The 27,879-nt window shown below is 45.3% G+C and overlaps 1 protein-coding gene and 1 long non-coding RNA gene across 4 annotated transcripts; one reads left to right on the top strand and one right to left on the bottom strand.

Moving 5' to 3' along the window:
* Positions 1–1,025: 1,025 nt before the first annotated feature.
* LOC104860855 lies at positions 1,026–15,376 on the bottom strand. Of its 2 annotated transcripts, XR_004516416.1 has the most exons (5): positions 14,977–15,376; positions 13,341–13,421; positions 2,173–2,226; positions 1,958–2,032; positions 1,026–1,128 (listed from the first exon to the last, which is right to left on the bottom strand). It is a non-coding gene; the product is annotated as an uncharacterized LOC104860855 (long non-coding RNA). The 2 variants fall into 2 exon arrangements; XR_004516415.1 differs by lacking the exons at positions 1,026–1,128; positions 1,958–2,032; positions 2,173–2,226 and adding an exon at positions 9,060–11,972.
* Positions 13,999–27,879, top strand: Stc2 (stanniocalcin 2). Of its 2 annotated transcripts, XM_010622161.3 has the most exons (5): positions 14,002–14,438; positions 16,449–16,591; positions 19,086–19,297; positions 25,346–25,608; positions 27,742–27,879. In XM_010622161.3, exons 1-5 carry the CDS (start codon positions 14,288–14,290, stop codon positions 27,795–27,797), a joined length of 825 nt encoding a protein of 274 aa, XP_010620463.1. In that variant the 5' UTR covers positions 14,002–14,287; the 3' UTR covers positions 27,798–27,879. The 2 variants fall into 2 exon arrangements, with proteins under 2 accessions (XP_010620462.1, XP_010620463.1); XM_010622160.3 differs by having other exon boundaries at positions 13,999–14,438; positions 25,346–27,829.

The following is a 27,879-nucleotide window of genomic DNA, read 5'->3' as shown; positions in this document are numbered from 1 at the left end:
TGATGGTCACCCACACTTCCTCCTCATTACAGCCCCTGGCCACTTTGCCTACAGTTCACAGAAAGGAAAGTTGCCCAAGATACAGAAGTTTGCCAGAAATGGTTGTTATTCTTGTAAATGCACCCTAACTGGTGATACAAATCAGAGTTCCCTGGAGTGGGATATGTGTTTTATTGGAGCCCTGAAGATGATTCAAGGGCATTGGACATATGCTTTCTATTTAAGAGTTTTGGATTTAATTTCACAATCACCTTCTATTTATGGGAATGGATACTGGATTTCATGTGCGGTCACAGTATAAAGTTTCCTGTTAGAATAAATTTTCTAAATGAAAAAAAGCCATTTGAGGGAAAGTAGAAAGTAAGTCACTGTCTTGGTAGAATGCAAGCATGGTCAAAACCACAAAGGTTGGTGATGGACAGTTCTGATATCAGTTGCATAAATGTAGACTCATCACATTGACCCTCTATGCACTGAGAACAGATCAGAATCACAAGTCAAAATTTGACTCAAAGGACAAATATTTGCTAAGAGTCTTCGTCATGTCCACAGCTGAGAGAGTCACACAAATGGACTTGCAAACTCTCCCTTGACTTACAAAGTTCACAGTTTGCTTGTTGGAAAGAACAGGTCTATGTTCATAGAAACCACAGAGGAATGGAGTAAAAGGGTGCATAAGAGAAGGAGGCAGACTCAGAGAAGTGGGAAGGCAGGGGAAAGAGGAGCTCAGGAAAGTTGAATGACTAGAGGGAATTCAGAAACATGTCCTTGGCTCTGATCTCACCCCCTGCATTCTGAGAAGTTACTTTGGGTCCCTGAGGACTTTCTTGTGACAATGAAAGTCACCAGAGAACCACATTTCTAAAGGTGCAAGAGCTTTGTAAGGGACATTCACAAGCCATGCATTTTCTGTGCTGCCTGTGTCCAGGAGCTTATGGCAAGGTGTTCTAAGCTGGCACGAAGGCCTCACTATGCCTGACCAGGACTGACTGAGGGTCACTCCCCAGGCATCCACTCACCTACTCTCTGCTTTCCATTTTTAATCAAAACTCCTGGTGCTGTTCTTCCTCTGTGGCAGCTGCCTCCTCCCTCTCAGAAGCCAATCCAGGAATCCTAGACCTGAGAATGCTAAGCAGAAACAGAATCACAGCAGAGCCAAAACAGCCCTATTTCTCTTTAAATCTTGAAGGTTGGCACATTGGGGAGCTTTTCAATGTTTTGTTTTACCTGGGGTTCCACTATAACATCACTGTCCCCACCCTACCTACTAGGTTGCAGGTTAGTTAGACACAAGCTGACAAGTTCACAGTTCACAGCCGTGCCCCTTCCCACAATGGCTTAAAGTGGGGATCCTAGCCAATCAGACCCTCTTCCCTCTGCAACCAGAAACTATTATGAATTTTGAATCAGAACTACGAAACTCCGGTTTATGCCAGGCTGGCTCGAAACAGCAGAGGTGCCTAATGACAAAGCTAAGAGGATGACACTGTACCATGTGCCACCAAAACACAAAGAGGGTGGAGCCCCAAAGAGTAGCGGAAATGTGAAACCTAGTGTGTTAAGCAGCACAGAAGCCATGTTCTCCATTGGCCCTACACTGGCCTCCTGTTCCACCTTTGGTCAAGTATTCTTTCTTCCCAGCATTCCGTCCTTCATCCCTCCTCCATTACATTGAGCAATGAAACCCATAATCCTTACCCTGGCCCTTACTCTTACCTCGAATCATTTCTCTCTTGCCATTCCTCACATCACTCACTAGGTCGCCACCACACCAACCATCCTGCAGAGCTATGAACAAGCCAAGCTTATTCTAACTCATGGCCTTTGCATTTGTACTGCTTCTAGCTGGATGGCTTGTTTTTTTGTTTTTGGTCATTCAGGTTTCTATAGAAATGACTTTAGTTCAAGAAGGACTTCTCTGATCACTCTAGCTGGCCAGTTTCCCTTTTCTTGTTACCTGATTTGCTGCACAAGACCAGCTGCCTTGCTCATCTTCTTCCCCCAAGTGTCCTCCCACAGACCAGCATGGTGCCTGGAACATTGAAGACACTCATCAGATACTTGCTGAATAAAAGGCTAAAACATGAGGATCTGTCCTCCCTGGTCTAGCTAGAGAGCCATGCTGTGGCAGGGAAAGTGGAAAGGTCTCCCCAGCAGGGAAATCACCTTTACCTTGTCCTGTGTTTACAAGTTTCCTGGTCAGTGAGCCAATGCAAGCAAGTCCTCCTAAGGAAACATGAGATGGCAAAGAACTTGGCAAATAGATCCCAAGGCTGGTCAAAAGACAATCACACTCTAAAATATGCATGACCAGATTTTGTGCACTGTGCAAGTTTTATCTTTGACCGTAATTATGGAAACATTATTCAAGAACATCGTGAACACACAAAAATAAATCTTTAAAAATACCATTTGGACGACACACATACAAATGAAAGATTTTTGTCTTTCTACTATGGCAGCCCATTAAGGCATTTTTAAAAAGCAAATGTGGTAAGTTACTGCACACAGAAATCTGCAAATAAAAACGTATCCAGTTACAACTCAATCAGCGCCCTCACCAATGAAACCCACCCCAATCTCCCTCTCTCGTGGAGCCACCCAACCCAGAGTCAGAGGAGACTGCAGTTCACTCACTCTACTTCCTCAGGACTTGACCAAGGTGCCTAAAACCACAAAAGGTCACAATTCTTATTTAAACTCAGATACCCAGCAGAAAATGGTCACAACCATTAATCCCTACTTTAATCTTGAAGGAAAACAATGACTATTTGATGCCTTCCAGGTGTCAAGCACAGAACAAAAACATTTTAACACCTTATGCCATTAAAGCCTATAACAGCTGTACAAAGTATATACTATTATTTCTGTGCTCATGTTGAGCAGATTAAAGCTCAGAGAAGCGAGCTTGACCATTATAATACTTAACTGTGTCAACTTGAATAAGAAATACCCAACTGATTGAATAAGCATAGTTCTGGATGTGGCTGAGTGGATTTACTGAAAACAGAAGACCCCCCAGTGTCACCAACCAATAGGCTTGCAGCTTGGATATAAAGGAACAGAAAGAAGGTAGGTTCACTGCTTGCTGCCACCTGCTTACCCTGCCATGGACTGCTTCTCTTCTGCCATGCCTCTCTGCCATGCTACCCAGCGTTAGAGCCAGCCGACTATGGACTGAAACCTCTAGAAACTGTGAGCTAAAATAAACCTTTCCTCCTTTGACTTGTAGGTATCAGGTATTTTGTCCCAGTGATGAAGAAGCAACTACAGCATCTATGATCACCCAGCTAATCAAAGTTGGACTGGGACAGGAACTTGAATCCTGAGGTATCTAAATCCAAAGCCCCTACTTCACCCACAGTGCAGCTGCAAGCTAGCCCCACACTCCACAGATTGTCTCTCCTTGCCCTAAAACATTTCCCTACATGGCTGCAATTAAGAAATGGATATCTCATAGGAAAATGGATACATATTGAAGATATACTCCTAAGTGAAATAAATAAGTCACACATGTGTAAATACCAAATAGTTTCCCTGGTGTGAATAATCTGCAACAATGCATAAGATTCTAATAAGATTACTGACATTTAGAAATGGGAAGAAAGGAGCTAAAGGTGTAGGGAAGGTGTGATGGGTAGGGGAAGAACAAAAAGGGAAAAGAAAAAAATGTGAGAGAATGAAAAGATGAAAATAAAGTGTTTGTAGATGGGGAGGGGAGGAGGGGGTGAAGGGTGGGCAGAGGTAAGGGGAAAAAATGAGAATCAAGACTTGTCATGTAGAGGTACAAGATCCCAACAATGAATGTAACTGTACTGTATCCCTAAAATGTACCAATAAACTCAATAGAATTAAAAAAAAAAAAGAAATGGATATCAAGGTCCAATACTTTCCTCTTTTCCCTAGCCACTAAATACCCATGACATGCTGGGCCTGCAGGGATCACTATATTGTTGGTAACATCACATGCGGCTTACCAACCATCCCTCTGGACAGCCTCTCCTGTCTTCTGCCCTCTCTCAGAAACCTGTTTTTGCCTCCTCTATTGGTTATCAGCCTTTTGGCCTTAATTGTGTGCTAATTTATCTTATTGCCCACATTTTTTGGTGGTGGTGATAGCCTTGCAAAAACAAAAACAAACAATTTTCTTATATTCATAAGAAAATTCGTTGGCTTTAAGTAGTAACCTTAACTTTGCTCCTATTTCTTTCCTCTGAAGCCTTACTTCTAATCATATTTTTCTTTCTCAAAGTTTTTTCTCTTTCTTAAGGTTTTTAAGATCTTAGAAAGAAAACAAAATGAATTTGTTTTTTAAGTCATCTGTAAACTAAGTTCACTTTGATCAGCATCAAAAGAAACATGTTGGTTTTCAACATGATCCATAATCCTGGCAGTCCACTGGTAAGGATGGAGATGTGGATATAACCATATAATCTTTAGAATTACAAGAAAATGCAAAGATCTAGGAATTGGAATATCCAGGCTCAAACTTTAACTTGGAACCTTTCAGCTAAATGAGCTGCAGATAAGACTGTTTGGACTTGAGGTGGCAAAGAGGCATAAAGTGCTAAGTAATCAGGAAGTGCTACAAGAGTTGGGAGAAGAGTCAGTGACTTGCCCACCAGATAGCCACCTGGATGCCATTAACCCTTTATAACCCCCCTCCCCTCCCCCACCCCCTCATTAGCAGTCTCAGTTCTGCTAATGGCACTGAGGCATTTTGTCAACCAATGCACACATGCACACACACATACACACACACACAAACACACACACACATTTAATTTACTGTGTCAGGGATTGTAGTAGGTTCTATGGATTGGACATTGGATAAGGCAGGCAATCTTCCCAACACCAGGGAGATTATATCTCACTTTAGGTAGGAGACAGAATAAAACAACAAACAAATAAATAAAGTAATAAAAGCCCCTGTCTTACAGGAACAGCCTGCATTAAGGACCTAAGGAAAGTTCGTAGACTACTTGCAGTGTGGAAAGAAGGTGCTGGAAGGGAATGCATGAGAGAACTGTGAAATCTGAAGGGCCAGATCTGGCAGAGCCTTCCAGTCCATGGTTGGTGTGAAGTTCTAAATTTGGCAAAGTAAAACCTTGAGTGGTCAAAATCTTAAAAATCTTGTGGGGGTTAAGGATGCAGCTCAGTGGTAGATCACTTGCCTAGTATTCACAAGATCCTGGGTTCCATTCCCAGCATCATAAAAAGTAAAATAATTTTTTAAACTCTGTAAACTACCATTTAAGATGCAGTACTCATGCCATGTGTATTTAGTTCTGTGAAGTAGTTCTTGTGTCTGTGTGTGTGTGTGTGTGTGTGTGTGTGTGTGTGTGTGTGGTACCAGGGATCAAACTCAGGGCCTTGTACTTGCCAGGCAGGCACGGCACCACTGAGCTACATCCCTGGCCCCTGTGCAGTAATTCTTATACTCATGGGAGTTTGAGGAGAACTGAGTTACAGTAGAGGGGAGAATAAACAGGCTATTTCATGATGCCTCTCATTCAAACCCATTTTAAAATAATCCTCAGATGTATGATTCTGTGATACAGTCTGAAATGGACCAATGTGGAACCGGGTAAGTGTGTGAGAAGTGGGCTGAGGATGGATAGTGACACCAACATCTACACACTGACTCCTTGCTGAAGGAGTCATTTTGATATTTGTCTCTACAACCTTAACCCACACACTGTACTAAGGGCAAAGCCGCCGTCATCCTTTGCCATCGGGTCCAATGGATCCTTTTTATTTTTATGAATAATCTAGTCAAATGAGACTAAAAGTATTTAACTGTATTAGAGAATTTAATAATTTAAATCACAAATTTTCCCTGTGTTTTCTTGGTTTTGAAAGTATATAAACTCAAAGTAAGCCAAAGTCCTCAACTAAATGATCACCAACTAATTGTGTGTGATCCTAATACTGAGCTCAGATTTCAAGTAAATCTCTCAATTCTAGTTTATCATTGCTTCTGGTTCTTCATACACTTGCCACAGAAAACACATTGCTTCTGAAACCTCTGACAGCTCATAATTTGTTTCAGAGAAGATGTTTGTCCTCTTTGCTCCACATTTATAAAGCGCTTTTATTTTTACATTTATAAGAGGCCATTAGAACAATTACTCATGATGTTTTTCTTTCATTTCTATGTCACCTACTTTACAATCACCTTTGTAATCACCTTGGATCTGATTTCTTAATTTGTTTATTTTAAGTTGTATCAAAAAATTTTGAGAGAGCAAATATCATAAAAATTAAAAGAATATTATCGACCCACATTCTTTTAGACAGGATAGCCCAGGTTCGTGTTGCAAAATATTACATGATGAAATCATTCCTATCAAATGACTAACTTGATGAGAATATCATGTTTTCTTTTTGTCCTTAGAAATACATTGTTTACTCATAGATTCTTAAATTTGAGAACATTCGTCTAAATTACTGTTATGTAAGACACATGGCTAACATTTTCCTTATATACTCAATTTCTCCACCATCATCAGAGTATAAAATGCTGCTCTCTTTGATCTTCTGATTTCTCTAACATTGTGTTTCCCTCTGTCAATTTTCTTCTCTTTACACTGTTGTGCAAAAAATGAAAAATTCTACATTCAAAACTGTACTCATTGAAAGCAAAATAATATATCTCATAAACATGTACAGTTTTATGTAGCAACTAAAGAAATGATGAAATTAAATAAAATACATATCTGAGCAAAACAAATGGTAATTGTAAGAAGACTAAAAAGATGGTGTTTTTTAAAAATTTTTATTTTTGTTAGCATGTGTTTGCACTACATGATGATTGTGTACATTCAGTGTGGGGAGGTGCCACATGTACAGAAAACATCTTAATTCTTTTTCCTTCCTCTTCCCCTCCTAGCCAGCGCCCCCTCCGTCTGTTGGTCTCCTTCCCATTTGCAAAAGATTCATCTCCCAATTTTCTATTATCTTTTATTTTGCTCTTTAATTTATTTCTACTTTGTTTTCCCATATAAGAGAAACTATAACATATTTAAGTGTGTATTCTTGATTTGTTTCACATAACACTATCATTTCAAGGTGCAACAATTTTCCCACAAATGACTCCAATTTATCCTTTTTTATAGCCCTGCTGTACTCCACTGTACAGAAAAACCATATTTTCTTTATCCATTCATCTGTTGATGTGCATATAGGCTGATTCCAAGATGTAGCTATTATGAGATGTGCTGCTATAAACATGGGTATGCGTGTATCATTGTAACACGATGTCTCTAACTCTTTTGAAAAGATATTGGGAATGGGAATATCCTGGAATTTCTATTGTTAGTTTTTTGAGGAATTTTCATACTGATTTCTATAGTGATTATACTAATTTACATTTCCACTAACAATGCAGAAGTTTTCCTTTGCCCCGAATCCTTGCCAGCATTGGTTTTTACTTGATTTCATGCTGTTAGTCATTCTGTCTGGAGTAACACACTGAATGTCAATGTTGTCTTCATTTGCATTCCTTTAATGACTACAGATGTTGAACACTTTTTCAAGAACATCCGCACTTCTTTTGAGAAGTGTCTATTTGTTTCAGTTGCTCATTTGTTGATTGACAGTTTTACTATGTGGTTATCATCTCTGAATTGTTATATATTCTAATATTAGTCGTCTGCCCAAGGAGTGGCTAACAAAAATATTTTCCCATTTTGTAAGTTGTCTCTTCACTCTATTGAGTGTTTTGCTGGCTGTGCATAAGCTTTTTAATTTGATATAAATCCCATTTGTTGATTTTTCATGTTATTTCTTATGCAACTGTGGTTCCATTCAAAGAAAAATCTTTGCCTACGCCTATGTCTTCAAAAGCTTTACCTGTTTTATCTTCCAGTAAATTAAGTGTTTCTGCTTTATTACTCAGATCTTTGATCCGCTTTGGTTTTAGGTTAGTACATGGTGAGAGATATGGGCCTTGCTTCAATCCTCTGCATGTGGACAGCCAGCTTTCCCAGCACTGTTTGTTAAAGAGGGTATCTTTCCTCCAGCACGTTTTTGGCTAAATGGACCTGAAGTTGTTTCTCCCCTTTGTCTTCTCTTATGCCTTCTTGAGACATGGTGTAATACTTTAGACAATGTAATGTTAAAAACCGGGGGATGATGCAATAGTGACGATTAGTTGCATTATTGCATCATCCTTATAGGTGATTCCATCATTCTTCTTCCTTCTTTTTTGAGTGATTTTTACCCCAATTGGCAATAACTGATGAGTAATAATAAAATTGTCATTATGGTGATTAAATGGAAACTTTTTAATATATAAGAAAATTAAAATCACTAAGGTCCTATGACTTATCCATATATCCACCCATAGACTTATAAATGGTTCTGAAGGTGCAATGTGGTTATTGCAACATAGAATGAGCTTTATTCTGCTTTTGTTTAAAGTGTGTTCTTTGGTCTTAGGAACACTCCTAAAAATGAACATAAGTCATGAAATAGCAGTCTTTACAAATAGTTAGAACTTCTCAGGGAAAAAAAACTCAATCTAAATGTAAAACTGATCAAATACTGAGGTTTAGCTGCATTAATAGATTTGACCATTTACCAAAGACTTTCAAAACCAACTTCATTAGAAACTTCTACCACATACAGCAGCACAGTTTGTAATAGCCAAAACTTGGAAAAAGCCCCAATTGCCCATCAACTGGAGACTGGATAAAGAAGATGTGGTTTTTCTATAAAATGGAGTACTTCTCAGCCATAAAGAATGAGAAACTAGAGACATTTATAGCTAAGCGGATGCACATTGAGGCGATACTCTAGTGAAATAAATAGGATGCACGTGTAAATACTGAATAGTTTCTCTGATATGAATATTTAAAAGTGTAAATAAGGATCCAAATGTATAACTGACATTGTGCAATAGGAAGAAAAGATCTAAAGGACTAGGGGAAGTGGGAGGGGTAGGGGAATGGTAAGAATGAAAAAGAAAAATATGAGAAAAGGAAAAAATGGAAACTAAGTCTTTGTAAATAGGTAGGATGGAGGGGGTAAAGAGAGGGCAGGGGAATGGAGGAAAATAAGAATCAAGATACATTATATAAAGGTACAAGAACTTCTCCCACAAAGAAAAAGATTTTTTCTTTACCCACCCGAAATTCAACATTTCTCAGAGCAAAACTGAAGCTTAGCCAGGGAAAGCTCCACAGAATCTACCACGAAAATGCCGACCTCTGTGCTCAACCAGCTCCCTTGGTGGAACCCAGGCAACCCAGTCCTTGGGATAGTTTCTCCTGGAATTTGTCTCAGCGAGCAACAAGAAAGCAAAAAACGAAGGCCCAAAGAAAACAGAGAGGGCATCTGAGAAAATGTAAGCTTTAAAGCAAGGCACTAACAGTGTTCAGGTCACAAGAGGCATCCAATGTTTACTGCCTTACATTCTTTCCAGTAAATGGATTTATTGCTAGGGGTGCAGTGTTCCTGTTCTCTTAGGCTTTTAAAAATTCCTTTTTATCATTTGTATTTCCATTCAATCCATGAACATTCTGACTATTGATCAGTAACATAGAGGAAATGCCCAATTCACAAATGTGTTATGTTCCAACGCTTTGAGAGTTGATTATTTTAGGACTCAAGATATATTTTCCTCCAAAAATAAATATGTATATATAAATGTGTGATGCATGTATTTTGTGATCAAGGTCTCACTGTGTAGCCCAAGCTGACCTCCAACTCCTGGGCTCAAGCCATCCTCCTTTTTCATCCTCCCAAGTAGTTGAGACTAAAGGCACATGCAACTACATCCAGCTAAAAACAATATTATAAATTTTAGGTTTCCAGGCTAGCCCCAGAAAAGCCTTCTTAATTTATAACGCTGTTGAAGTTTTGTGTTTTTAGAGGGAAAATTAGTAGAACATATTTTTGTAGTATTAGTAATAAATACAAATATTAAATATAGTCTTTGTCTTGAATTCTATTGGATTAAACAATTGGGTTAATTAGATTAGAAGGACTATAGATATTATTTTAGGGAAAGACCTCTGCTTGCAAAATTTTCATAGGCATGACAGCAGCAGTCTGTAATTTTGAATGTAATTTTCTATTTTCACTACAATAATTTGTCATTTTTCTTCCTGTGGGCAGGACACACAGGAGCCATGACTAGGGTGGATTTTAGGCTCACAAAGTAAGACAGCGAAGGATGGAGCAGGAAGAGAAAAAAAGCTTGAGAGCAATTTCTTTGATGGAGAAAATTAAAATATCTCATTGTGAGAAGACTGCCTAAATCACTATTGACTAACTTGTTAAGGAAAAAGTAAGGAAACTTAGAAAGGAGGAGACGTAATACTAGGGCCCAGGCCCTTGAACCAGGCTGTTTGGTCATTCAGTTCCCCCTCTGACCATAAGGTGGCGCCATCAGCCCGGGCAGTCAGTTCGGGTGGGAGGGGCATGCAGTGGGCGGAGCTCCCTCGGACTAAGCCATGTTCTCCACCCAGGCTTTGGAACTCTGCAAGCCTGGACTAGACAGCATGTGTCAAGTTACAGACATTGTCCCACAGACAAGAATGCATCCAGTTCTTTAAGGCTCCACCTGTTCACACCCGAGCAAGAACACCTCTCTTGCTGGACATCATAACACACATCAAGATTCCAATTCACTCCTTCCCATTGTTCCACAATGTCAGCAATAGGCTTCTAAGCTTTTCCTAATTCCTAAAAAGAATCTAATCAAAGAATACCCCACATTCTCATCCTTAAATATCCCTCAGGATGAGAGAGCAAGATCTTCTATGATGAGCCTGGACTTTCACAATGGCCCAGTTTTACAACATACTCACAAGATTGATCTCTTTAACACCAAATGGTCAACCCCTATTCCTGATGCAAATCCCACTGCATCTCCTGCTGCATTTACTTCCAGTCCTAACCTGCTAAACCGCCCCCCCCCCGTTGCCTCAACTTTGTGGTAGTTGCTCCATCTTTCAAGATCTCACCCACGTGCCCCTCCCTTCAAAACCTTCCCAGTTTGAGCTGACTGGAGTTAGCTGATGAAGAGGATTTAGAGGGGAAACAGGGCCCCCTGCCTCAACCACAGACATTACTGAATGTTATGGTGGGCCATGACTGCCTCTCCAGTTACATGGCCTCAGTGGGAAAGAGGGCCCAACTCTGCAATCAGACTCTGCTTAACCTCAGGGCAGCACCAACTGATCCACTCTCATGCTTCTCAGAACTTGCAGTTAGGGTGGACTTCAGGTCTAGGACATCACAGTCTCAAACCTAGCAGGTGACACAGTGCCTATTCTCAACTCATGTTACTTTATAACAATATTATGATGACTGCCCCTCTTCGCCCACTCTCAAGTCAGTCTGCCAAACCAGGCTGAGTGACAGAGCCAAAGGAATCAGCAGGTAGGAGAGGAAATCCCAACAAAATCACCAGCCTGTGCACCCCAGTGCTCCTTCCCTGGGCCTACAGCCTAGACTAGTAGCTCCTGCAAACAGCCCGGTGATTCTGCAGAATTCTCAAAGCCCTCATGAGACTGACTGGACTGAGCATTCTCATCTGGATGCCTGGGCTTCAGCTACGTGGTCCAGAAATAAAACTTCAAGAACAAGTGCCCACCCATATTTACAACACCTCAAATTCTAGCTACTACCTGTTCTTTTCATTCTAAAGGGACAGGTCACAGAGTTAAGAACTGTGGCTGTTTCTTGGCTATTTGCTTTGTAAGGTAAATAGCCTGGAGATGAATTTTTAAGTTACAGGTCCTCTGAGAGCAGGCAAAGGTCCTCAGGCAGCAAGGGAAGTGTCTAATACAGGCAGAGAGGAGACAGGTACCAGTCATCTTCATCTGCAAGGTTGCTGGCAGAAGCCAAGGTGTCTGCAGCAGGTAAAGGGGGCTTGCCCTTGCCCCTTGGATCTCCTACTTCTGTATCTAAAAAGTGGGGACCAGATGCCTTTTTAATGCCAATACTCTTCATGTTCTCACCTACAAAAGAGATCAGATGGAAAGAAGGAACTCAGTTAATACCTTTAAGCAAGACTGAGAACAAACATCCACTTGACTCCAGGAAGTGTGGGGCCTTAACCAATTAGCATAGGCCAAAAAGCCCTTGTGTTGTTTGCTTGTTTGGCTTTAAGGATCTGCAGGAGGTGGTTTTTCATGAACTAGGGAAGCTGAGCTGAATATTCAAACAAGCAAGGCAAGCAATGAGGATGCCGGTCTGCATTCCACAAAAAATCTGTGGCTGCAGCTAACTTGCCATCAGAAGCAAGGGAATGAGTGCTCTGTTTCTTGCCACTTCTGCAGATTCAAATCAAAGTGATCATTTCCTGGGGCTCTGAAATCTGAGCAGGTGCAGTGGACAGCGGCTCCTGGACACTGCAAGCCCTGGGAAGCCCACTCTGAAAGCACCCTCCCCGTCTTCCTCTTTCTCCTAACTGAAGTCTGCTCCACCCGACCCACCCGAGAAGGTAGCTACAGTCATCGGCGGTCACCTGGCCACCAGCTTCCTCCCCAGGAAGGAAAGCTTCTGAAGCCAAGCAGCAGCAGAATGACCAGCCCGGGTGTCTCCGTATCCCCTCCCCCACGCATGTCACATGGCAGCCCCAATAAGGCCGGCAGTGCGCCCCGCCGTGGAGGCCCCGGGCTGCGTTGCCGGGGGCGGTGGGTGATGAAACCTTCCCGGCACATTACTGCAGAGGGCGCGGGCGCCGAGCCGGGCGGGGGTGTGTGAGGCTTCAGAGCTGGTACCCGGGCTCACCTGTTCTCCCAGAGAAGGGTGGTGCCCGCGGGGGAGGGACGAGGGCGTGCCAACACGCGGTGCGCGCCCCGGGGAGCTAGGTTGCTGTGATCGGGTCTCCGCCCTCCCCCATCCTTGCTAACCCCCAGAGTCGAGCCGTCGGGTTGACAAGGCCAGGAGCAGTTCCTGTCCCTAGCCTCGGCGCGAGGGAGACGTGAGCGTGCACACGTACACACACAGCAGGAGGAAAGGCGCTCCAAGCGGTGCCCAACTTTCTCCTTGCTTCCTCCAGCCGGGGAAAAAGCAGCTGGGGACAATCTAATCCGGGCAGTACTTAGGGAGGGGGCTCCAACAGGAAAGGGGAAGAGATGGAGAGCATTTCCCCGAATTTTGCTTTTTGGTTTTTTTCACTTGCATTCAGATTGAAGAGTAAAGGGAATCCCGAGACGGGCAGAGGCTAGCGCCTTGAAAAAATGGAAGAATGTATTTGGAGACGCGCAAAGTTGCCTTTAAAGCCGGCCTCCAGAGCAAACTGGGCTTCGCAGCTGGCTTATTCAGGGCTGCCTGGGCCTCTCTGTTACCCGCCTTGAAATGATGCAAGACTGGATTGTCACCTGGATCCCTGCAGTCCAGACTGGAATCCATCCGTAGTGGGAGAGGGCTAGACACAACATCCCAGGTGTCACGGGACCCACCTAAAAGAAAGCGAGAAGATGGGGCAGTTGTTCGGGTCAAATACTTTATTAAGTGCTCTGCTCCTATTTTCAACCCTGTTTTACTAGTTTTTAATGCAGAACCCCACGACGCTAAGAATTCCTATAGGTGTGTGCTCCATCGGCCTCCACTATCACGGTGCCCGGGTATGTGCTCTAATCTATCCGGGCCACCGTGCTAAAATCTTCAATGAATCGCAATTGGTGATAAGAGAAAACTTTCCCAGCCGGATGTGAGCCAAGGACCTGGAAGTCCCAGGATAGACGGTGCCCTCCTGCCCCGCTTTAGCGGCTACTGGAGCTGGGATCTGCCTTAATTTTTTGAAGTGCGTTCGGCCATTGCCCTGGAGCACCCGCACACGCGCACGCAACTCCGGCCGCGCTCACACTCACACGCTCACACGCGCGCGCGAACGCATTGCCGGTGCCAGGTCGGCAACTTTGTCGGGCGCTCCCAGCGGAGCTCAGCTTCCTCTCGTAGTAGTTGAGCGCAAGCCCCGCCTCCCGGCTGTGTTGTCAAACGGGCTGGGGTCTCGGATTGGTCCAGCCTCCGGGACAACACCTGCTCGACTCCTTCATTCAAGTGACACCAGAGCTTCCAGGGATATTTGAGGCACCATCCCTGCCACTGCCCGGCACTCGCGGCGCTGCTAACGGCTGGTCACATGCTCTTTGGAGAGCTACGGGAGGGCGCTGGGTAACCTCTATCAGAGCCGCGGCTGCGAGGAGGAGGGAAAAGGCGAGCGAAGAGGAAGAGTGGGAGGAGGAGGGGAAGCGGCGGAGGAGGAAGAGGAGGAGGGGAGCACAAAGAATCCAGGTCTCCCGGCGGGAGGTTTATACCAAGAACCATGTGTGCCGAGCGGCTGGGCCAGTTCGTGACCCTGGCTTTGGTGTTAGCCACCTTCGACCCGGCGCGAGGGACCGATGCCACCAACCCACCCGAAGGTCCCCAAGACAGGGGCTCCCAGCAGAAAGGCCGCCTGTCCCTGCAGAACACAGGTAAATGCGTGCGCCCCTGCGGCCAGGAGCCGCTGGGAGAATACTGCGCGCCGCACAGCGCGCCTTGGGCGTTTCGCCCAGAGCCCGGCGCCCATCCAGGGCCCGGTAAACTCTTGGTGTGGCGCGGGGCATGCATAGGAAAGCACGAGGAGAGGCGAGGCGAGGTTGCGCCGGGCTCAGAGCGCCCGGAATCCGCACGTGCTAGCAGGGTGATGAAATGGCTGGGGCAGGACTTGTTGCTGTCCTCTCCGGGGTTGAGGGGATATGAGGCAGGGCCCGACGCTGCCAGGCCACCCGTGCAAGAGCACTTCTCCATCCCGGCTGACCCACGGGAGGAACCGAGGGGCCCCGGAGCTGGGCCGACCCCTGCACCCGGAGACCACCGCTTCCGAGCCGGACAGCTTAGGCAGGACTGCTTCTCCCCCTCCTCAAAAGATGCCCGGCATCCCAAACTTTGCTGGCGAGACAAATTGCATCGCGTACTCGCCCTTTGGGGGACTCTACTTTTGGAAGGGGAAGCGGGTGGCGCAAAGCCTACCTCCGTGGTGCTGCCGCCGTCCCCTGCTTCTGGGCAGTCAGCAAAGCTCAGAAATGGTGACACGACCCGAACCGTGCGCCTCCTCTGCTCAAACGCCTCTCTGCTCTCGGCAAACTGCGGAGCAGAGCCAGGCGCGCGGGACACGGGGCTGGCCCTTTTCCCAGAGCTGAGGAGTGAAAGAAAATCTGCTTACAGCTCAACTCCTTCGTTCTGCGCCCACCCCCACCCCCGCAGCCTTTTGGGGGGGCCGTGCGAGTGCCGCGGCTACAGAGTGCGTGCGCTCAGAGCCAGAGCAGGAACGGACGAAAGCCCACAAGGGACGCCCCTAGTGAGTGAGCCGCGGTGCTGCCGGCACGCCGGGGCCGCGCGTGGGTCAGCCCGGAGCCGCTTACCTCCATACGCTGGGTCCCGCACCCGAGGACCCTCGCCACCCTTCCCCCTCTCTGGCGCTTGCCCTGAAAACTGACCGTGATTCTCCGGAGTTGGTGACCCTCGACAAATACAAGTCCCTTATTCTCTCTCGCTAGATTTAATCTGAATGCAGATTTTTCTACTCGGACCCCGCCCATCTTCCCAAATATACTTTTCTGGTGTAATTTTATTTCGGTTTAAATCAGACAATCCGGTGGGGTGGGGGGGGTGGAAGGGAAGCGAGGTTTTGCTGGAGGCAGAGTGACAGTTAACTCCGCAGTCTGTCCTTCCAGAGGCGAATGAGAAACCACATTCGAATGAGAACCCTCCTCTGCAAAGGAGGGCAGCAAGCTCTGGGGCCACGGGGATTAAATGAATCTCACACCCGGTCCCTAATTAAAAGGAACCTCTCAGGGTGAGCGGTGGCGTTTTGCACAGCTAGCCCCCTTCCGACTGGCTCTTGAGCCTGCTGGAAAACCGCAGCTTTCTTAGCCTGGTATTTTTAATGTGGATGGTTTGGAGGCGCTGCCTTAATAGGAATTTTGTTTTGATTTTTAGCTGTTGAATCATAATGCTGAATTGAAACTGCTTTTTGGACGAACTCATTTGGGGGTCAGTAAGGAAATGGCTGGGATGTAATGGCAGCAGCTTCTCCAGATCCAAGGAGAGACGGGTACATTTCACTGATGAAGTGCAGTCTTCAGAAAAAGCTGAGATATTTTCTGCTTCAAACTATCCCCACAAATACTTTAATAAAATGGAGAAAACAGGAAGGAGATACTCAGCCCTAACTTCTTATAGTTACGTTTGTCATTTTTACAAATAAAGTATTTGCAAATATCAGTACTTAGTAGTGAATGAGATTTTGTTTCCTTGCCTCCTTACACCCTGAAATAGTCATTTACTAACTTTTTCCCACTTAAACCTTCCTTTAGTCCTTACTAACTTTTATTTCAACTGACCTCTCTGCATTCCCCAGCATGGCTGAGAGTTATATATATGTGTGTGTGTGTATATATATATATATATATTTATATATTTGTATGTAATTTTCATTTTAGCGGAGATCCAGCACTGTTTGGTCAATGCAGGTGATGTAGGGTGTGGCGTTTTTGAATGTTTCGAGAACAACTCTTGTGAGATTCGGGGCTTACATGGAATTTGCATGACTTTTCTGCACAACGCTGGAAAATTTGATGCCCAGGTAACAACCACAGAGAGTGTGAAGGCTTGGGGTTGGCATAGCATGATCAAAATGTTCACTGCAAAGACTTGTTAATAGATTTCCTTGGCTGTTCTTTGTGGTGTTTTAGTGCTTGCGAGAGATATTCTTGGTCTATAGAAAGATGCCAGTGGCATTAATGATCTGCTCTTTGGAGCTGTTGTGTATACGAAATACTTCTACACTTTTTTTGTTATTATTTTTTGAGACAGGGCCTTGCTATGTATGTCGTTCAGACTGGCCTGGAACTTGTGGCAATCCTCCTGCCTTAGTCTCCTGAGCACTGCAATTATAGGCATGTGTCACCATGCCCAGCTTCTTTCTACTCCTAACCTGTATCTACACGGGCTAAGTAGACCAGGACATCAAAGTATAGTGAATTACAAACATCTTATGAGAGGACATATTGTGTCTGGACACCCAAAACACAGTCCCTAAAGCCCATTGCATTGTGAGCAGTAGGCTGAAGTGGCAGGGACTCCCTCCTTCCACATTCCACCTGATTGCTCTTTACACCTAGTAGGAATCTGTCATCTAGTATATATCAAGGCAAACAACCTAGACAATTCAAGGCCTCCAGAAGAGCAGACATTTATTCCTTCTGAGTAGAAGACTCCACTTGCCCAACCTAAAAAGTAAAAAACTTGAATAAGTCTTGGAATTCCACACTTTTCTTTTGCTGTATATAATAAATATAGTCCAGGCCTGACCCATCTCAGACACCCCTAGGTCCCCAGGGTAAAGCTGATTTGCTGCTCAGGGCAGAACAAGAACCCAACTAGCAATCTTGACAGCTCTGGGGCCAACAGCTCAAATACATGTTTTGATAGCATGTGGCATTAGGCTCACCTTCATTTTCTCTCTGGCCCTATAGAATAACACTTATTATCACTCATAAATTTTTTGTCCCATTTCATTGGTGAGTGATGATGTTTGGAAAGGCCAACAGTTTGGGTGTGATTTATGCCTATCACAGTCACCACACACTGACATCCCATAGAGAGCCTGACAAAGCAATGCCTGGGAACCAGAGGGGACTGGAGGACATGAAGTGGCAAGTGGGAAAAACAGAGACCCGGGCAGGGAAAAGGTAGAACTTTAAACTCTTAAGGTTTTGGAAAGAAGTGTCCCTTCTGGATTACCTGGAGTGAGGAGACGTAATAGGAAGTCCAGAGGAAAGATGTGTACTACAAGACAAGCTCACAGGATGTCAGGGAAGAATACCAAGAACAGATTGCCACAATCCTTGCACTAATCTTCCCTTTTCCCCCCTCAACCAACAGGAATATGTTCTCAAGTTAGAGGCATCCCTTTCAGGTCAATTCTCAGCATAAACTGCTTAAAAAATTGACACACTGCCCTCCATCCCATTTGACTCCTGGACAGTTCACAGGAGAAGGGGCACTGGGAAGGTGACTACACCGCATGGATTTTCAGCCATCAGACATGATCTGCAGACATTTTGATTGCTTTCTAAAGGGAGAACCAAAATAAATGTGTTGGCTGGCTTCCCACTTCAGACCTAAACCCGTTTACTTTCTCAACTCAGTGACTTCCGGACCTGTCTAAAAACAGAGGGTGACCTCTCCAAGGATAGCTCGTTTCTATAGTAATAGAGGGTGTGAAGATTCCTGGGTAGGCATCCCACAATGCCTCTGGGCCACTAGAGGTTGATAAGGGAGAAAAGGCAGAGCTGCCTCCACACCCCCAACAGCTGTCTCCTTTCTAGGATAAGCACAGCTTAATGGAGTTGCCAGGAAAGAGAACTGCGGCCAGATGTATGCTTGGCCGCCTTGGCCCCCTCAGAGCAGGACCGCGGGGGGAGGGGCTGTCAGATGGGCACTCAGGCTCAGATGCTGCCAGGCTGGGTGCCAGGAAAGCCTTTTAGAGGCAATAATCCTAACAGTTTAAAGGAGTAGAGTCATTTTTGGAAAGGCAAAGAGTGTTCCTCCTTGAAGGATGGGAGATGACAAGAGTACAAATCAGAGGCACTTAGGCAGAGAGGGGAGGTTCCAAGAGCACACCATCTCAGCGGTAGTGCTCGTAGCATTGAAGGAAAAAGGAAAAATGTTTGATTTGGACAAAGAGGCATCTTCCACTGGCGAAGAACTCTTGCTGAGAATGACAAAGGAGTTAAGGCCCAATTCCCCTGGTGTGCCAGAAAAGTTGCCACTCAGTAGCCAATACCGGGCTGTCTTGAGGACAGACAGCCACAGACGCCCCAGTTCAAGGAAAACTAAAAGTGCAGCTGCTGAGGAAAGAGGCAGATTTGTTAGCGTACAGAACTAATATTCCTCTTCTGGAAGTATCATGTCCCTCCCAGTGTACCTCCGATGTAGCCTGTCACCTGGGAGGTTATCAGTCTGAGAAGGAGCCTTGGGATTGTACTGTCAAAAAAAGAAACTTAAATGGGTAAATGTCTAACCATATCACAAAGTCTTTCCTCTTCTGCCGCTTCTTCCTCTTCTGTCCTCAGGGCAAGTCATTCATCAAGGATGCCTTGAAGTGTAAAGCCCACGCTCTGCGGCACAGGTTCGGCTGCATAAGCCGGAAGTGCCCTGCCATCAAGGAAATGGTGTTCCAGTTGCAGCGGGAATGCTATCTCAAGCATGATCTGTGCGCAGCTGCGCAGGAGAACATCCGGGTCATAGTGGAGATGATCCACTTCAAAGACTTACTGCTGCACGAGTGAGTACTCATAATGCCTTGCCTCACGGGGAAGCTGGCGATGTAGGGCTGCTCCGGCAAGGATGGAGTAGTGGAGATTGGAAGTGTGCTGCACTCAGTCTGGGAGGTTTGCTGTTAGAGGCTGAGCTCCTGTCAAATGGGGAAAGTTGAGTTTGATTCAGAAAGCCGCACTAACTCCCCTAGGAATCTCCTTTCCTGCTGGCTTTCAGGAAACTGAAAGAGATTTCCATCACCTATTTTGAAATCATAGGCAACAAAAATAGATGTGTGTGTGTGTGTGTGTGTGTGTGGTGTGTGTACGTGTACACTGAGAAATACTCTGTTTTTATCTTAGACAAGAACCCCACAGGTCTTCCAGGTAGCTGCAGGATACTTAATAACATTTGTGGGATGTTTACTCTGTGCTTTTTGTATGGTTTTCTCCTGATTCTCACAACAGCCCTTTGAGATAGATTCCTTAATCAGCTCCATTTTACATGATGAGAAAACTCAGATCCACTGAGGGTCACAGCTAGTGAGATGCAGAGCTCCACTGTGATCCACGCAATCTGGCCCCACAGCCTACACTCTTAAATAACCCACACTCAGAGCGATTGCTTCTTTTTCTGCCTCCAGGCTCTCTTTTTGCTCAGAAGGTCCAGCTCACCGTTTCTAACTCATTAAGGCCCTGCCAGAAGAAAAAAAAAAAAAAAAAAAAAAAAAAAAAAAAAAAAAAAATATTACAATGCCAAAACTAGGAAATACGAACTGAACTTATTCAAAGACTTGAAATTCAGTGATAAATCAAAGCCATCTCATTCCTTAAAAATTATCTCAGCTACAAAATCCTAAATGTTGCACGATGGTAAGGCCTGTTGATGCATAACTGTTCCTGACACAATGCACAGTTCATAAACATTGAAGGTTAGGATGACTCCTTTTTTTTGGACTGGGATCGAACTCAGGCCCTTGCACTTTCGAGGCAGTCATCGGAACCACTGAGCCAAATTCCCTGCCAAGGATGATTCCTTCTTCAGAGATGCTGAGCAGAAAATAAGCCACTGGCTAAGCTGTCTAGAACATGTTATTGCCAGCTTGGTGGCACTCTTGTTCTTCCCACAGTGACTCATTGAACCAAATCATTACAATTCTATGAATTCTTGCCCCGCAGTTCGTCCCATGACCTTCTCCCAGGAGTGTCACTAAACAGGCTATCCCTACTTGACTAGTGCCATCTAGACCACAGAGTACAACAACCATCTCCTGTTATTGCCCACTTGGTTGTAAGCTTATAGGTAGCTCACCCCTCTGGTATAGTGTAAGGATTATAAGATTGATGGTGAAGCTCTGCAAGCAGCTCTTGTCCAAAACAAATTATATTGCCTTTTCTGAATCATACTAATGCCTTATGAAATATTTTTATTCTTCCAAATACCTACAAAGGAACAACAGCATCAACAACAACATTATTTTTATGTGTCAGGCCCTAGGCCAGGGGCTTTACATGAATTATCACATTTGTCTTTCCTAACAACACTGAGATAGGGATTACTGTTCCCTTCTTACAGAGGAGGAAAATGAAGCTAAGAGCTTAAGGAACTTTCTCTGAGGTTTGGTTCCTACTATTCAACTTGGGAATTGGTGATAGGCAGTTGTCCCTCAATATTGTTCCTGGACCCCATCCAGATGTTAAAATCCACAGATGCTCAAGTCTCATATGAAATGGTGTAGTATTTGCATATAACCTACTTATATAACCCACTTTAAATCAATTCTAGCTCACTTATAATACCTAATACAATGAAAATGCTATGTAAGTGGTTGTTATACTATTTTGTTTAGGGACTAATGTCAAGACAAAAGAATGCACATATTCAATACAGGTGCAATTTATTTCCCGAACATTTTTTATTCATGGTTGAATCCATGGATGTAGAGGGCCGACTGTATATGACTGACACAAGTTGTCAGAATTCTAGCTTCCTTCGCCCTGGCATGTCCTCCCCTCACTAGACCTACTAAGGCCTCATTGGTCCCCAAATGTGACAAGGGTTTTTTTTGCCCTTTCTCAAATGTATCCCCATTCTACACAGAAAGTACTGTGAAACCCCCCTCTTTTAAGGAACCTCTGGAAAAAACAAACACAAACAGCCCATGGCCAAGAAACTCCATGAAGTCTTTTTGCCCAAGTCCCCTCTCCCTCCTGTCATCCATGGTTCACTGTCCTCAACAATGGAGAATGAGTGCCAGTTTATAAGTCTGTGATTCGTGTTTAGAGTGTAAAAATTCCTTATAGTCTTTTGGTAAAAGTCTTATTTAGGAAAACTGAGTTTTAAATTTGTTCCCTCATCCTTCACATTTAAGAGGGAGGTGGCTTTCTGTTGTTTTCTCCATGAACGTGGCCCATAGAGCCAGGGACCTTCATTTCCTTAGGATCCCCACGCCACTTAGAATGAACATACGGCCCCAACCCAGCCTACTCCGGAAGTGCCAGTGGCCCAGCCCGATCAGAAGTGTGGGCCTCTTTTAAGGACATGCCATGTGGTAACCTACAGGTCCTCATTGTTTCCTGCAAAGGCATCACTTCTAAGGTATGGGTTCCATCAAACTCCAGCTCCTCCAAAACCCCAATTATTTACCCTTATGGGGCCACAGCTCTGCAGAGCATCTGCTTGTACTTTAAGCTAAATTGCTTGAGATTTTTTTTCCCCTCTAACCATCTTGACTGACTAGAGGATCCTGTCAGTGACCAGATATCAAAAAGTCATTTCAGAATATGTGGCATTGGTCACAAATAAGAGAATGAGAACCAAATTTGCTTTTCACTTAAGAGAAAAGGAAATGTAGTCATTTCTCACCTCATTCCTCAACACAGCCCTCATCTACTTCAAAATGTGCACATTCACTTAAAGCAGCTCTTCTCCATTCTGTTCCGCTCTGCTCCTCTCACCCCTTCTTATCTACCCCCACTGTCTCCTTATCGTCTGCCTCCCTCCAGCTGCAGACAGCCTACCTTGGCTCCACAAGCCCTGTCACTGGCAGCCACACATCATTTGGAACCTCCAGACACATGCCCCTCCAAGTGTTATTTTTTTGTTTTGTTTTTTGTTTGTTTGTTTGTTTTTAACCCTTTAACCTTGCTGATACCCTTTTGAGTGAGCTGAGCTTTATCATTAGACAGGGTCTCAGTCTGCAGCCTGAGAAGGCACCATGCCAACTCGAAACATGGCTTAGATTAGCTTGCTTTGGCACACACACCCCTTCCTACAGTCCACAGCCTACTAGTCGGGAGCAAGGGCCAGGAGCTGAGGAGAATGTGGAAAAGCCCTGCCTTCCTTAGAATTCTGAGAGCGCCTGTAGCAGACATAACACCCTAGGGAAATGGCCTTCCTCTTACTCTTACTTAAAGAAAAGAATCAATTTAGAATCCCCAAAAAGACATATTCAGCCCCTTCAAGGTGCTCATCTAGCCCCTGAGAGTACAGTAGGTACTAAAATCTTGTTGCCACTTCAGCAGACGTGCTTGGTGAACTTGAGCTCTCTGAGCCAGTTGCTAATTTTAAGAAATGGAAGGAAGTTGGATGTGATGGTATATGCCTGGGCTCCTAGCACTCTGGGAAGCTGGGGCCGGGGGCAGGACTGTGAGTTTGAGCCCAGCCTAGGAAACTTAATCACTTAAGCAAGACCCTGTCTCAAAATAAAAAGGGTGGTGGATATAGCTCAGGGAAAAGGCCCTGGGTTCGATCCCCAGAAATACCAAAAGAAAAAAAAAAAAGATGAAAGGAAGCCAACGTGCATTGAGCATTTCCCTTGTGCTGCTCTGTGCATGCTCTCAAGGTAGCCTAAAAAGACACTACTATGCTGTGTTTGTCACTGTCAGAGGCCAGCCTTAGAAAGTTTAAGCACTTTGCACCTCCACTATGAACAGATTCTAACACCAAAGGTATCATGGAGGCCTTAAAAAGCAGCTGGAATGCTATCAACCAGAGTAACCCTTCTCTGCTCTCAGGCCTTCCTATACTGGAAGCTCCCAAAGGCCACCTCCCTCTGCTCAGTTTTTACATCCACTAAGTGAGGACCGTTTGCTCAATTATAACTTGAGACCTAATTAATAAAGAATGGCAGCAAACTGCTTCACACATTATCCTAAAACATAATCTGCTCTTTCTGCATACTAACAACTGCCAAGTTACAAAGAGAGATCACATTGGCTCTAATACAGCCATCCAGATGGCCAAGGCCCATGGAGCAAAAAACTTTTGCTGCTTGTCGTAAAGATCTCACATTCCACAGTGATTTCCCTGCTCAAGGCAATGACCCAGGGCTTGATACTCATGGTCAAATGTATCCAGAACTTTTGCTAAGGGCTGCTTATGAGTGCCAGTTAGCCAGCTGGATGCATACTTCTGTGTAGAGCGGTTGCCTAGCATGCATGAGGCCCTGGGTTTCATCCCCAGTCCCGAAAAACAAAAATGAAAGAAGAAACAAAGAATGCCAGTTAGTCACATGAAGCATTCCATACCCCTTTGGGGATTTTAAAAGGCCAATCGGTGAGTGGGCCCTAAGCACCCATTGCTGGGCACACTACTTACCAGATGGCTCATAAATAAAAAAGCAGGCACATTGCTACCTACCTTCTGCACACATCTTCCACCTCCTGGAGTAAACTCCTCTAACAGTTTTCCAGAAGAATGGCCCAAGGCAGCCAGAAGGGGTTGAGCCCTCCAGAGCAAAGCATAAAAGCAGGCTCACACTGCAAATACAGGAGCCTCTCACTTTCTGTGCTGGGGAACCCCAGACTGAAAGAATAAGGGTGGTTAGACAGCCACTCCCACTGCCCTGCCACTGCTACCAGAAAGGGAAATGATGTTCCAAGGAAGTGGTCTTCCTGGAGCCCTTCACCGCCTATTGCAGAGGCCTCCAGATGTAGAGGGAAGTATATTCAGTAGCTTCCCAAAATACCCTTCCTCGTGAGCCTCAGCCAGGAGCAGGCACAGACATGGGAGAAGTGGCTCTTGGGAGCCTCAGTCAGGGGACGCTTCCTGCAACAATGGCACCAGGTACAAAGTAAACTGGCCTTACTAGCACCACACAAGAGACGAAGGTGGGGGACTCAAGGCAGCCGTAAGGAGCTGCCACAAACTGTAAACCCTTCCTGTCTTCTCCCTTACTGAGAGGAGTCCTGAGTTTGGAATTGAAGGCCCTCTACCATTTGCCCAAGTGTGTTCCACTGACCCCAAGACCTAACACTTAGGTGAAAATCACCTGGCTCCCATGGCTGGACACCCCCAGAATGCTCGTGTCTTGTTATTAATACAGCTGCCCTAGTCACTGCTCACCTTCCTTTTAGTGTCCTAGCCCTAGTTATGCACCTGTGAATTGTTACTGGCTCTTTTTCCTGTGGCAGGCTCTGTCTGTACAACTAGTATGCTTTAGTTATTTTTTCTTGTTGCTGAGACAAGTTACGCAACACCCAAAGTTAAATTAGAAAAGGTTTATTTTGGCTCACAGTTTGTAGAGGACTCAGTCCATAGTTGGCTGGCTCCAAAGATGGGTGGCATGGCAGAGGGGCATCACAGAGGAGAAACAGTTTACTGTGGGAAGAGGGCAAGAAGGCAGCAAAGCAACAGCAGCAAGTGATAAGCAGAGACAACAGCAGCCCTCTTTCTGTCCCTTAAATTCTACCCACCCTCAGTAGCACTCACAACCAGGGTGGGGGACCCTTAACCCAGCATTGCATCACAAATCAATCCCAGCATCACACATCCTAGATCCAGCCACCTCTGAAAAGCTCCACCTATGACTGCATGATGGGACGGACATCTAGATACAAGCCATAGCATAGTATGAGTGAGAGCCTCGTATCTATAGCTCCTGCCATGGTAGAGGCCAGTGCTCCATGGAACATGGGCAAAGGCTTAAAGTAGTTCCACCAAACCCAAACCAAACACTGGCCTCATCTCTTTCCTGGCACTGTCACAGCACACCAGGACCCCTATGGAACTTCTTCCATTCTTAGTCTCTCTCTCTCTCTCTTTCTCTCTCTCTCTCTCTGCTTTCAATCTCTAGACCCTACGTGGACCTGGTGAATCTGCTGCTTACCTGTGGGGAGGAGGTGAAGGAGGCCATCACCCACAGCATGCAGACTCAGTGTGAGCAGAACTGGGGGGGCCTATGTTCCATCCTGAGCTTCTGCACCTCAGCCATCCACAGGCCCCCCACAGTGCCTCCTGAGCACCAGCTCCAGATGGACAGAGCCAGACTCTCCCGGGCCCACCATGGGGAAGCAAATTACCACTTCTCAGAGCCCAGCAGCAGGGAGAACAGCCGAGGTGCCAAGGGCGAGCGTGGGAGTAAGGGTCACTCTCATGCCCGGGGCAGAGCTGGGGGCCACGGGACCCAGGGACCTTCTGGAAGCAGTGAGTGGGAGGACGAACAATCGGAGTATTCTGATATCCGGAGGTGAAATGAAAGGCCCAGCCACGAAAACTTTCCTCCACGACGTCCATTTTCTTATCTATGGACATTCCAAAACATTTACCATTAAAGAGGGGGATGTCACAGGCAGGATTTTGTGGGGAATGTGGACTTCGTGAAGGTGTATGAGCAGGTGAGACAGCTCCTCAGGCAGAGAGGTCTGAGAGGTGCCTAGGGAATCAGGCATTCACGCATACTCAAGGGAACCCCCACATCCTCCTTGTAACTTCGTCTTCTTTCCATCCATGGAGCCAGTGGGTGGTGGGCGCGTGGTGCATTCTGTCATGGGGGAGGTGAGGCAGGGAGGGGAGATCAGGTGGCTACTTGGGCTGGACCACATTACGGGTGCTAGGCTCTACCCACAGCTCCTGGTGCTGTCTTCACAGAAGGCAGGCATGTGGTTTCCAGGAGTGAACGGAAAGGTGGCGAGCAATGCAGGGGCAGGGTGGCAAGGAGGCAGGGGCCACAGCGGGGCTCGGTGCCAAGTTTCCTACATGGGACCTTGTGTTTCAGAGCTGCTTGAGGGGGTGGGGGAGTGTAATTTCTATGTGTAATTTCTGAGCCATTGTTCTGTCTAGGGGACACCCACCTGAGGGATTGGCCCCTGTGTGTTTATATTTTAACCACTGCTTCAAATCTTGATTTCACTTTTTTATTTATCCAGTGACATCTACGTATCTGTCATCTAAATAAATGGCTTTCAAACAAAGCAACTGGGTCATTAAAACCAGCTTAAAGGGGGAGGATAAACAACCCCAGCCCATCCTTTGCAAGTGAATTTTTTGTGAGTGCAGTTTTAAAAGGAATCAAACAGCACTATATTGACATGGGCTCATACCCACCTGGGACAAACCTCCTAATTGGAGGAAAATGCACACATGGAGAGTCTGTTTGACAGATTCCTTTAGAATGTTGCTATCTCACCTTGACCCTTAGCAAAGATCCACAGAGCATTGGGCCCACATGTGATCTTGTGCAGCCAAGCAGGAAACCTGGCTCCTGTGTGCTGAAGGACAGAAAAGGGGAGAAGAGAATGAAGACTGCTAAGTAATTCCCATCAAGGAATGCTAACCTTTAGCATAAATGGAGGGACTGCTGCAAATCTCTAAGGGACAAGACTTTCCAGATCCTAATGGAATATTTAGCAATGAGAAGGGAAGTCAAAGTGGACAAAAGAAAGGCAGAGGAAAAGATGGAACTAAAATACAAGGCAGAAAGGGCAAGCCTTATGATAGAAAATCTATAAAAGCGAGTTTCTTGCAGTTACTGTGAGCTTCTCATTGATAAGCACTTTCTTCCTAATGGCTTTGAATTAAAGCTTCTTGCTACAGCCAAAGCTCGAATAGGAGTCAGTATTTTCAGGAGTGGAGAGATGTCCTAGGCTGGATCCTTCTAGAACAAAGGTCAGCAAACTTTCTGCAAAGGGCTAGATAGTAAATACACTGTTGTCAGTTTGGCGGGCAATTTGGTATCTGTTGCAGCTAGTCTACTCTGCCTTTGTACCCCAAAAGCAGCCCCAGACACGTAAAGGAAAGGGCTTGGCTCTCTTCCAGTAAAATCTTATTTAACAATCCCCCAGCTGAATATGAGTCCCAGGCCAGAGTTTGTTGAGCATAGTTCTAGGGAGTAAGCCAAAAAATATGCATCCTCCCTTATCTTGACAGACATTCGTTAGCTCTCCCTCAAGCAACCAGAGACCAGGAACAGAAGCTAAATTTTTCTACTGTTAAATGATCTGCTCTACGGAATACCTTCACCCCAAACACAACTGGTGTTTATATTCCCCAACTCCGTCTCATAGGCCATGTGAGAAAGCTATCGTTAGGTGGGGTGGGTCAGCAACTCACCAGGAAAAGCACCCAGACTGAGCTGGGACTGCAAAGAACAGAGGATCCATGTGTCTAACCCAGCTCTGCCCTGGAAGGAAGGAGGCAAGGCCAGGCTCTGCCATAGGAACCGAACATAAACATGGTTTTCTCATGCCACAGGCCACTGCAGCACGTTGACTGTTTTTCCTTACGTCACTCAAAAGCTGAAGCAATAACATTCTCCCGCGTTGCTGGGTCAGCTGTTCATTTGTTCACCAGCTCCTGGACTGGATGTGTAAATGTCTTATGTGTTCGCCT

This window comes from Fukomys damarensis, unplaced genomic scaffold (genome assembly GCF_012274545.1).
Source record: "Fukomys damarensis isolate Sample0158 unplaced genomic scaffold, DMR_v1.0_HiC HiC_scaffold_9, whole genome shotgun sequence".
Taxonomy (NCBI): domain Eukaryota; kingdom Metazoa; phylum Chordata; class Mammalia; order Rodentia; family Bathyergidae; genus Fukomys; species Fukomys damarensis.
This window is presented reverse-complemented; position numbering and strand designations above follow the sequence as displayed.

What these genes read in the sequence shown, in the direction of transcription:
- Stc2 (XM_010622160.3), top strand. Translation starts at nt 14,288, where the DNA reads ATGTGTGCCGAGCGGCTGGGCCAGTTCGTGACCCTGGCTTTGGTGTTA. An exon ending in CCTGTCCCTGCAGAACACAG is followed by an intron (nt 14,439 to 16,448) that starts GTAAATGCGTGC and finishes TTTTCATTTTAG; the next exon opens with CGGAGATCCAGCACTGTTTG. An exon ending in AAAGACTTACTGCTGCACGA is followed by an intron (nt 19,298 to 25,345) that starts GTGAGTACTCAT and finishes TTCAATCTCTAG; the next exon opens with ACCCTACGTGGACCTGGTGA.